The following is an 11,817-nucleotide window of genomic DNA, read 5'->3' as shown; positions in this document are numbered from 1 at the left end:
TAAAAACACCTATGAACAAAATTGTAGATTTTTATCTGCTTCAGCAAGAAACCCGATTATTGATATCTTTAAAATTTTATTAAATATAACATGATTAGTGAAAAACGTTTATTTATACTTTTTTAAACAGTTATTTTTAGGATTTATATAAAATTATAATTTCAAAAATCGGACATTTTACGGAACCAAATATACCTATTTCTCCTTTACCTACAATTTTGTTTATAGGTATTTTTACGATAAAACCATTCAGTAACCCATGTTATTTGAACGTGCAAACATGTTTTTAAAGGAATTTTTAAGGTGATTTTTTTCCGTGACACGTCCTCTCAAAAAAAAATTAGTAAATACATGAAAATTCTTGCCCTAATAATGATAATTAGTCATCTATCGACAACCTATATATTAATATTAAATTCAATAATTGCATACAAAATATTATTTTGAAGATATTTTATGATTTATGATTATATATTTCTATTAGTGATTTATTTTTTTATTTGTAGTATTATAAGTTTAACTAACTTTTACCAAAGCACCGTATATATTTTATAATACTATTATTAATTGCCATTAACTTATTAGTTAAATAATAAAAATAAAAAATCTCATTTCATAAAATTTTATTGGGTACCTATAGAAAAAAATATTTGGTAGGTATTTTGTACTTTAATGGAGCGGAATTTCAACTTTCTTTTATTCCTGCGGGCCAAGATTACTATTATTATGATTTGAATTAAGACTTACCTACTTAGATTATTTTAATTTTTGCACAGACATCTATAAAATAACAATCAAGTTCAATGTACGGTGTTTTCAAGGTAATATACGATTCACAATAATAGTTAAAGGTATATAAAAAAAACGAAATAATCAAAATTTTCATTTAAAATTAAAATGTTATTCTGCCTTTATTTTAGTGTGGAGACACGCGTAGTATTATAAAAAATCTGAAATTATTTTAATTTTTTATTCATAACTTTTAAGTACTACATTACAACCGTAAAGCCGTACAGGTGATAATTATAACTGTATGAAAATATGAAACACGCATCGTTTATTATAATTTATATTAGTCGTTACGGTGTCTCTGTTGATAAAGAATAAATAAATCATTTTAAAAAATTTAAAAAGCGTGTATAAAATCAAAGTATCTAACGTATAAGTGTATAACTGATTTTTATTATAATGAATTCAATTACAGCGATATTATAATCTTCAAGAAATTTATTTGTGCACTTCCTTATAAATGTTATCATTTTTATTTATTTTTATTTTTTTGATTACCTACTCAGTTTACACGTGATCTATATATTATTATCTATAATGTAATAATTAAGTAAGCCGTTTCTTTAAATATATACTTTAAACATAGTATGTAAAATTGTAATTATTTTATTTTATTTATTACATAGGTAGGTACATAATACTGTTTACCGCCATTTCAGTATAACATAATTAATGTTTTATCAGTATCTACAATTTTGTACTTATACTTTTATTTCTCCATTCTCAGATATTCCCCCACTCGTTTATAAATAATTTATACAAAATAAAAACCGTGTAATATGTAAATTATGTTGTCTGCTTAGATGCCATCGCCACGTGCTATTATACAACGCATTAGGTACCAGCGTGTGGTCCACACTAAGTGGAACAGTTATCACTCCGCATTCACTACTCATCAGTGACTGGTCAGTAGTGTCCACACTACTTTGTGGTAGACACTCGTTGTGAATATTAGTGCTAGTTATTTATAGTTGTAATTTATTTTATGTAAATGTTAAATAAAACGGTTGTGGCTTTCATTTAGTAATGGTAATGACAATTATTTTTCAAGGTAACTATTCACTGAAATTTTAACTTTATAAATATTAATATACTAAATAGATACTCAAAATATATGTTTTAAAATACTTTGTCAACGTATTTTTTATTTTATTTTTTAAGATTAAATGATTTAGAATCAGGCACGTAGCTAAGGGGGGGCCAGGGTGTGCCTGGCCCACCCTATTATGTGTCCGGCCGTAGGCCGGCCCACCCAAAGTATTCAGAGGGGCCCATTATTATACAGGGGCTTTTAATTTTAATGAAATTTCAAATTTTTAAATTTTTAATATTGTCTAAATATTACACAAATAAAACCAAATATATCGGGTTTTAATTAGAATCTAAAATAAGTTACGTAACTAAATTCAATCCATGTCCATTTCTGGAATATCTAAGAAGATTAAAAAATTATATGCGAAATTGTATGTCAAATGACCGACTCGTCAGTTTGTCAAGTATTTGTATAGAAAAAAAAATTGCCAAAAGTTTGGACCTAGATGATTTTGTTAATAGATTCTCTATTAAACATAAAAATAGAAAAATACTGTTATATTAGAACATAAATTATATTAATTGTATTTAATTTAAAGATTATGTCTATATATTGAATACCTATTTGAATTTTATTATTATTAATTATTATAATTATTAAAAGTATTATTTGTATTTGATTTTTATTTATGTATTTTATCAATTTTTTTTTTTTTATTACACTTATTATTGGCATAATGATAAACTATGGTATTTTTAGGTTATATACTTATATATTTATAGTAATTATATTCTGATAACTACCTTTTTATAATATAAAAAGGTAGTTAGGTAGAGGGCCCACCCTTACAAGGTACAAGGTAATATATTTAGGTAGGGGGCCCATCTAACATTGGCCCACCTAGTGAATATTTTCTGACTACGTGCCTGTTTAGAATGTATTGTTAACACAACATATAATATGCTAATATAAATATTATAATACATATTGTATAATCGCCAGCCGGTATAGGTATATGCGAAGAGTTATATAGGTACGATGTTAATAAAGTTGGTAACCGAGTCATAATATTTATTGATATATATAGCTACAAATATCTAAATATTATTTTAACGCTTATTCTAAAACTTAACTGTAATAAAATTATCGAATCTGTTATATTATTGGTAAAAATAAATAAATAGGATCTTGTGTGGTTATAATTTATAATTTGGACTCTTATGTTATGAGATAAAAAAAAAAAAAATGTAAAAATTATGGAAATAAATTATTATTAATTTATAATAATCAATGTATTAGATATATTATTTTTTATTAAAATTAAATAAATTTACAAAAATATTAACTGCGCGCACTCGTGCACATACACCACCGACAGGCTTAAGTTTATTATATAAATGTCCTAACTCTGCATTGGCAAATAAAGTTTAGATTACATTATTTATTCATAATAATATACTGTATTTGTAACCCTTATAAGTAAATATAAATAAACCCTTAAACATCAACTAGGTTAAAGAGAATAAAAGACAGTAAATTTACGTCTCAAGACGTATTATGTGCCTGTGTCTTTAATCTATATAGTACCTATAGGTATGTCCAAAAATGTCAAGCTGCCGAATCGTGACTGTTATTGTAATTTGTAATTGAATCTTTCTGTTTTATTATTATTATTTTTTTGAATTACTATCAACACGTTTTGTTATCATGTTACATATTATACGTGTCACGTGAATGAAAATTCAGTGATAACATTTTATTTATTTTTTTATTATAATTATATTATTGCAAGGCTATTTTCCTAATTAAACAATAAAATGTATTATGTAACAAATCGTACTTGAACATTGAAACTCCATTGCTAAGAGATCAGCATAATATTATAATCAATGTTTTATTAGTAATTACTACCTAATTTTTGCAGGTACCTACACATTTTAAATGTTTAGCCATTTAAGTTAACACTACCTAAACCCAAGTAAAATATATTTATGATAAATTAGAGTTTTCGTTAGAAGTTTAAAGTAAACTTTCTATTTAAATATGAAAATTGTTTTAAGGAGATTCGCGTCCTTATTATAATAGGTGTTTAGAGCCTATTATACCTATACTTAGTACTTACCTTGTTATCTATAGATAATATAAACAAAAATTACCATTATTAATATCAACCATTAAAAGCAGAATTTTTTTTTAATCAAAGAAATTGATTCTAACGAAAAATTACATAACACTATAACCTATGCTCCTTGTTCATTGTGGACTATATGTACAGAGTGTTTCTAGGTTTTCCATATAAACATAAATAATCTCATATTATTAAAAAACAAGTATATCAAAAACCTATTTTATGATTTTTAAGAAGATTTATAAAAATTATAATATTAATAAATCATTAAAAATATTAATAATTTAAAGTAAGAAACCAGCTTTTGTTATAATGGATATAAATAATAAATTTACAGGATAAAAGTGATAGGACCAACTAGACTAAGAATTTAATTGTAGATTATGATCTGAGGGATCGGATAATTCGCATATAGTAATGAACTTTTATACTACTAATTACTAACTAGTAACTAGTGATATTATTAATTATTGCATATTTTTTTTAAATTTATTTAAAAAATAATATAAGTAACTAAACTTTAAATATATTACCTATGTATAAATAAGAAATTTGTGCATAAATTATATACATATTACCTATTGTAACTTATTGTTTTTATTATTATTATTGTTTACTTTTGTTTTTGCATGTTTAATAACTTTATATCATACCTATAGGCTATACTATAATACTAATTAATTTATCACAAATATAAGAAGGTAAATGTAAATCCCGAATATCTAAATAAAAATTAAAATGTACTGGTGGAATTTACATGAAAAACAGTTTAAAAAGATCGTAATTGGGGGAATTTACATGCACCTCTACATAGCCGGTGATGAATTTTTAATATTTTGTTATACTTCCAAAAATAATAAGACAAGTACTTGAAGTTTCCAAATTATTATTTTCAATACCTATATTATGACAAATTTTCAATTTTTTTTTGGTATTTTTCTATAACTGTTGATAAAAAATTATTCTCTAGGTAAAAAGTACCTTTATTTATTATTATTTTAATATTTTTTAATTAATTGACTCTTTATACTTATCAGTTTCGATAACTTCTCTGCTATGAAATATTAGCAAAATAATTAATTATTTGATTGTTATCTTAATTAATTTTAATAAATTATATAGAAAAATTAACTTTATATTTCATAAATATAAAAAATAATAATTTAAGTTAATTGTTTACTTTATGAACAATAGATACTTGATAATTGTAAGAGATATTATAGATTTATAAATATATAGTCATATACATTATTAATTGTATAGAATAGTTATGAACTATGTACCTTGTAACTAGTTCATACATTATTACTTATATTAAAAAATTATTACATTTTAATTATCATAATCTGAATTTATATTATCGTTATATACGTATACATTTTCATAAGATAAGGCAGACATAATGAAATGACTGAATTTTATTATGTATAAATTACAATAATAATATTTTATTTTATTTTTATTTATATTACCTATCCTTAAAATTATAAATTTTTAATTTTCTTTGAAAATATAGGTGATTATATTATAGGTATATTATACCCACATCCAAATTGCATGACAAAAAATAAGCATAAATTGGAAGTCCGAATTGCATATCCTGTATAATTTTACTAAATAAAATAATTCAACTTACTTTTTCACTAAAAGAAAGAACTTTTGTTACATTAAAATAAAATATATAAATAATATCAGAGAAAGCGACACTATGAATATTAATAATTAAATAAAACGATTAGTGTAAGGTAATTAAGTGAATGTATTTTACATTTTTACATGGTAGGTATTTTAAATAAATAAGAATATTTTAAAATTTGATAGAGTTTTTTTTTAAATTTTGGACATAGAATATCACTATTTCAATACACAATAGGTATATCATGGGTGTAGGTAGAAAATACTTTCGGAGGGAGTTTTGGTTTAGGTCTTTATTAATATTAAGAAATATAAAAATTAAAAATGAATTATTTATTCAGTTTTATCTTTAATTTTGGGGGTGTTGGAACACTCAACTCCTTCCTCTTACCTACACTCATACAACATATTATAATATATAATAATAATAATAATAGATATGGTCATTGGTCAATATTATATTATCATATTTAACGGGATACACTAGAAATTCCGAAAAGTATTATTTTACTTATTTTATTGTTGGCAATGTTGGTATACAAAATCTTTTGCTTATAGAATTTTAATTTTTATAAATTATTTAGTTATTAAGTCATTTATAAATAAGTGCATACCTAATAATTAAATTTGTGGGTACCATAAGAGATGGTATAAAATTTTGTTTTTTTTTTTTGCATGCAATTTTATTGCAGCCCAGGTATTCACGTATCAAACTCGTAGCTCCATAAAGACAATAGGACTTATCTTTATTAAAAAAATTTACTAATTTATTAGGCTGATCAAAACGTAATTATTTATAACAGTTTTATCTGGAATCAATCAATACCCGTTGATCATTTATTCATTAAGTACTGATATTTGACTCTAAAATCTGGAAATATTCAATCTAGATTATAGATAAACACAGATATTCATACATAGGTAATATGAATATTATGATTCTGTACCTACTTCTGTGTGTATCTATAGTGTATATTAGTATATACTAATTTTCATATAGATATATAAAACAATAATAATTGTTAACATATTACTACCTTAAAATATTACCTATAATAAAATTACTAATTTAGTATCGTATAGTGTATACTATACAATCACAAAAAAAATATTTACTAAATTACATATCTATCAGTCAATGCAAAGTTAATTTGTTGCGACGTAGCGTAAAAGAATAAGTATGATTTCAGTAATCAGCAATGATAATATTCATATACGAGTATACAATGTAATGTATTATAATATATAATATATTATACTGATATCTACCTATATTTAATAATTTGTACCTATTTAATATTAAACATATTAAGCTCATTTTGAACATTCGTACAATTATTATCAGTTACTTCATTTGTATTGAGTTACTATTTTTCTTTAATATTTTTGCTCTAAAAATTTTCGCAGTATTGACCAATGGTATCGGGAATATATGAAAATAGCCCATTAAATAAATCATAATTTGTAATATATTTAATTAATTATTTTTTTTTTTATTACAAATACATTGATTTTACATTGCCGTATTTTTATGTGTGTCATTGACGGGGTGAGGGATTATAAGTAGGGTTTATTTACTAGCGTTTTGATGTAAAACAGATTTTAACATTTGGTTTTAATAACTGTAGATACTTAGAATATTCACTAAATGTATATATTAACATTTTTTAATCATGATATTATTTCCTAAATATTTTGATATTTTTTTATAACATTGATAATATTTGTGAAGAATGAAACTTTCATAGTTATATTTTATACATTTACACTAAGACACCTAGTGCAAGACAAATGCAATATTTTCTGCAAAAATATATTGTAACTATTGTAACTACTATATTACTATAATGAGTATAATATCACTGTACAATATAAACACCTACTAGGAAAAAAATACAGAAGAAGTCAATTTAACATATTCACTGTGTGTACACAATTAAATGAATCCGGTATTTCAAGTACGGCCTGAATTATTATTCAGTATTAAATTTTAATATGCAATACAGATCAGATTGATACTTATTAGTTATTTGATATTATCATAATTTGTAAATTCTCTATTTTTGTACGAATTATCTATTACATTATATAAGAATTGCCAATTGGCATTAATACATTTTAGTATTTAAAAATTAATAATTGTCATATATTAACTTTACTGTTTACCCTTTACTTATCTTTTACTATTCCTACTTGCGTTATTTGTTAAGTAATCATAGATATATTCATGAAATATTTTTTGTTACACTTTTAAAAACGAAGTTATTTTTCTAGTTAAAAAAGTAAAATAATTTTATTGGTAATTTACCAGTTAGCCAACAACTAGTTTGTAAATAATCAGTATTCACCTCGTTTTAATAAAAATAACAGAATAATTTATTTATATACAAATGCATAAAATAAAGATACCATTTTATATATCTTTCAATAATAATATAAAAGTTATAAGCGGATACAGTATTGTATAATACTATAGTGTATCAACATACTCAATTAGAATAATTTCATTTTATTTAAACTTGAAAAGTATACATATTTATATATATATTAAATATAAAAAATAAACTATTTTACATATATAGTTAACTTTCTTTAAAATGTATTAAGCGTTCTTCGAGCTTACAAATTTTTAAATTTTATTTTGGTTTTGGATTATCCCTAATTTTTTTTATATCGAACAACCGCCGGACCGCTACAATCATCCCCGCCTTAACACTACTAATTTTCCGCGTTTTCGGTCTATTTTATAAATATAAATTATTCATTACAACTAGGTCTTGATTATTTCTGACTTGGGCTTTTTATTAAAATCATTAAAAAATGGTATTTGGTCAAAAAACATAGTGTCAGAAAATTTAAAGTCTGAAAACTGTAAACAAATCATTTCATCCGAAAAAGTAACAAATAAAATAACTTCATTACTTTTTGAAAGCAACTTATCTAACATTAAAATTATTAGTATATTGTATATACTTTTATTATATATGTATTATGAATATGTTGTGTGTACTAACCCGCAGTAATATAGTTTGTAAAAATATTAATAAAAATATTTTAAATTTTCAGAAATTTCTCTAACTCTTTCAAATAAAATTTAACATCAAAATACATGGAGTCAAATGAAAAAGCCAATTTAATAACTAATCATGTTTATACAAATTATTCGAATAAACCACACCATTTTAAGTATAAAAGTACAATAAGCAGAGTGGTTAGTATATACTTATAAAAACAATTATAGATTATATAATTAAATTATTTTTGTAAAATAAAAATTAAATAAACATTATACGTATTATATTATATTATTTAATATAATTATTCATATTAAGTATAATTTTTATTATTGAAGGTATCAATTAGCCAATTAATCTTTAGGTATTGGTATTCTTAATGTTATTAGTGTTGTACCTATTAGTCCTTGCGATTTTTGTTTATCAAAACAAATTACAACATTTATCTGTGTTAACTGTTAAGTGCCTATTTGTTTTGAATTAAATTATAGTCTATTCAATTTTAAGATTATGTATGAGTATATAATTATATATGTATAATATCCCATTATAATATTTTCTTAAAATATTTACCTATTATTTAATTTCATAAAATATTCTTAATGATCACAAATTATTATTTATCGTTTGTCTCAGTTATGGCTGGCATTTGTAGTAACAATGCCATGTATGGCGCCGGGCATGAGTTTTGGATATTCTGCTATTGTGTTGGATCAATTGCCATTAACAGTTGATGAACAATCTTGGTTTGGTATTTATTTAAACAATTTTTTACATAATTTTACCGTAGGTACTTGCACGATGTAACAATGCACTCAAGAATATGCAATAGCAATCGCCTACAATAATTGGCGTTGTGCAGTATCTATATAACACGATTTTGTTTGATTTCCGGTGCAGCCAGTCTACCGTCCACGATGATGCCAATCGGTTGCCTGTTGAGCGGGCCGCTGATCGACAAGCTCGGCCGGAAGACGGCGCTGATGGTGATCAACCTGCCGTCCTTTGTGGGCTGGCTGCTGTTGTCCAGTAAACCGGCCGGCCTGTACGTGCTGTACGCGGGCCAGTTGCTGGTGGGCCTGTCGGTGGGCCTGTCCACGACCCCGGCCACGGTGTACGCGGCCGAGTGCATCACGGTCAACTACACCGGGCTGCGCGGATGCTTCACGATAATGACGTCCATCATGCTCAACTTCGGCATGTTCCTCACGTATCTGCTGGGCACGCTGATGCCCGCTTACGTGGTCGCTTACGTGGCGGCGTTCGTGTCGTTCGCCGCGTTCATATTCATCGGCATGCTCATACCCGAGAGCCCGCCGTGGCTGTTCGTCCAGGGCCGACGCGTGGACGCCGAGTTCTCGCAGCGGGTGTTGCGCATCGCCCAGCCCATACTGCAAACGTCCAGGGCCAAGTCGCTGGACGGCGACTCGGCGGCCGCGGTGCGCGTGCGGTCCCGGATCGTGGACAGGCTGGCCGAGCCGGACGTCTACAAGCCGATGGTGATCATGACGATGTTCCTGTTCTTCCAGCAGGCTTGCGGTTCGTTCGTGCTCACCTCGTATATGATTCAGCTGCTCGACGGCCTCAGCGTCACCGTCAACGGTTACCTGATCACCCTGCTGGCCGGGTTCACCAACCTGGCGGCCATGATCGTGCTGTCCATGTTGCTCATCCAGTACGGTTTCAAGCAGCTGTCCTGCGTGTCGTGCGCCGGCTACGCCGCGTCCATGCTACTGCTGGCCGTGTTCCTGCAGTGCTACAGCGGCGGCGACGAGCTGGTCACCAACGCGGTGGTCATCGGTTGCGTGCTGTTGAACATGGCCATGAACGGGCTGGGGCTGCGGCCCATACCGTACGCCATGCTCGGCGAGGTGTTCCCCACCGACGTGGCCGGCGTGGCCGGATCGATCGTCGCGTGCTTGTCGTCCGTGTTCAACTTTGTCGCAATCAAGTCGTACCCGTACTTGCGCATATGGCTGGGCCCGGGCGTGTTCGTTCTGTACGGGGTGCTGGCGCTGCTCACGTTCGTGTTCGTCGCGGTAATCGTGCCGGACACCCGGGGCAAGACCATCAAGCAGATCGGCGACGATTTCCTGGGGATTAGGCCGGACGGTGGTGTCGATTAGGTACCACCGCGACAGGAACTGTTCGCCGGACGAAGTCTTTTGAACGGTGCACGATGGATTTTATACCTTATATAACATTTGGATTTTCTAGGATCTCATTTTTCATTATATGGTTACAGATATAATATTATGTGAATTCTTCTTGTTTTTTTTTAACGTTCGTGACGATTATTATTGAGTACCTAATATAAATTATAATAATATGTGTTTGTATTCGTTTATATAGTGAAACGCATGTCGAAAAATAATTACAATTCTGTAATGGTTCCAGTGGCGTATTCAGCTCATCTTCCAAGGGAAGAAGGTGAAATTTAAATTCGAATCATACTTTTAAATGTACATGTTTATTGTCTATAAAATTTTTACAGAATTAAATATAATATAATAACAAAAATACAAATTATAATATTTTAAACAACAAAATCCAATTATTTGTTAGCCTTTGAAAATCTCTATTTTATTTTAATAGTATCAATTGATTATTTCTATGAATATTCATTATAAAGCCAAAAATATAAATCTCTTCTGGGACATAAAATTTCTCAGCTATGATTTAATCCGATGTAATACGTTGAGGCGTATACAAAGAGGGTGTAAAGCGATCGCCCCTTGAACATTGTTGAATTTGTTTCATATAGGTACCTATACTTAATTATTTTATTATAATTAATATTTGTAATCAATGATTAAAAAATTTAAAAAATACTGTTAATTTTTCTTGGACAAAAATGATTACTAAAATCAATAAATCATCGAAATTAAAAAAAAAATCGAATAAGAATCAGCACTATTGTTACGGTTGTGACTTGTGGATTGACAGTCGTGGTTTTTGTATGTTTTGACGTGTATGGCGTATTGACGTGCTACAATTTAAAGTAGGATATATTTTAATTTCCCCGGTTTACAGTAATTATTTGTTTAACACTAACCGAAAAATGTAATTTTCTTTCTTTATTTAATTATTGAATTATTTTTAAAAATTTGTCTATATTTTTGCTTTTCACTGAATATAACTATTTTGGCTGTTGCCCATTTTCTTATTGCTTTCCTAAATATGCTTAATAGCTGGTTCAAATTTAGTACCCTTTCTTT

The 11,817-nt window shown here is 27.7% G+C and overlaps 1 protein-coding gene across 2 annotated transcripts; it reads left to right on the top strand.

The window, feature by feature from the left end:
• Positions 1-1,600: 1,600 nt before the first annotated feature.
• LOC112596909 (facilitated trehalose transporter Tret1-2 homolog) lies at positions 1,601-10,855 on the top strand. 2 transcript variants are annotated; one of them, XM_025342765.1, is made up of 4 exons: positions 1,601-1,840; positions 8,652-8,796; positions 9,236-9,350; positions 9,500-10,855. In XM_025342765.1, exons 2-4 carry the CDS (start codon positions 8,695-8,697, stop codon positions 10,723-10,725), a joined length of 1,443 nt encoding a protein of 480 aa, XP_025198550.1. In that variant the 5' UTR covers positions 1,601-1,840; positions 8,652-8,694; the 3' UTR covers positions 10,726-10,855. The 2 variants fall into 2 exon arrangements, with proteins under 2 accessions (XP_025198550.1, XP_025198560.1); XM_025342775.1 differs by lacking the exon at positions 8,652-8,796.
• Positions 10,856-11,817: the final 962 nt, after the last annotated feature.

The sequence above is a fragment of the Melanaphis sacchari genome, unplaced genomic scaffold, assembly GCF_002803265.2.
Source record: "Melanaphis sacchari strain LSU unplaced genomic scaffold, SCAv2.0 Contig0_pilon_pilon, whole genome shotgun sequence".
Lineage (NCBI taxonomy): Eukaryota > Metazoa > Arthropoda > Insecta > Hemiptera > Aphididae > Melanaphis > Melanaphis sacchari.
The sequence above is the reverse complement of the archived record's forward strand: the minus strand, read 5'-3'. Positions and strand labels throughout refer to the sequence as shown.

Coding starts and splice junctions, on each gene's coding strand:
- LOC112596909 (XM_025342765.1), top strand. CDS start 8,695: ATGGAGTCAAATGAAAAAGCCAATTTAATAACTAATCATGTTTATACA. Junction 8,797..9,235: donor AAAGTACAATAAGCAGAGTG/GTTAGTATATAC, acceptor CGTTTGTCTCAG/TTATGGCTGGCATTTGTAGT. Junction 9,351..9,499: donor TGATGAACAATCTTGGTTTG/GTATTTATTTAA, acceptor TTTCCGGTGCAG/CCAGTCTACCGTCCACGATG.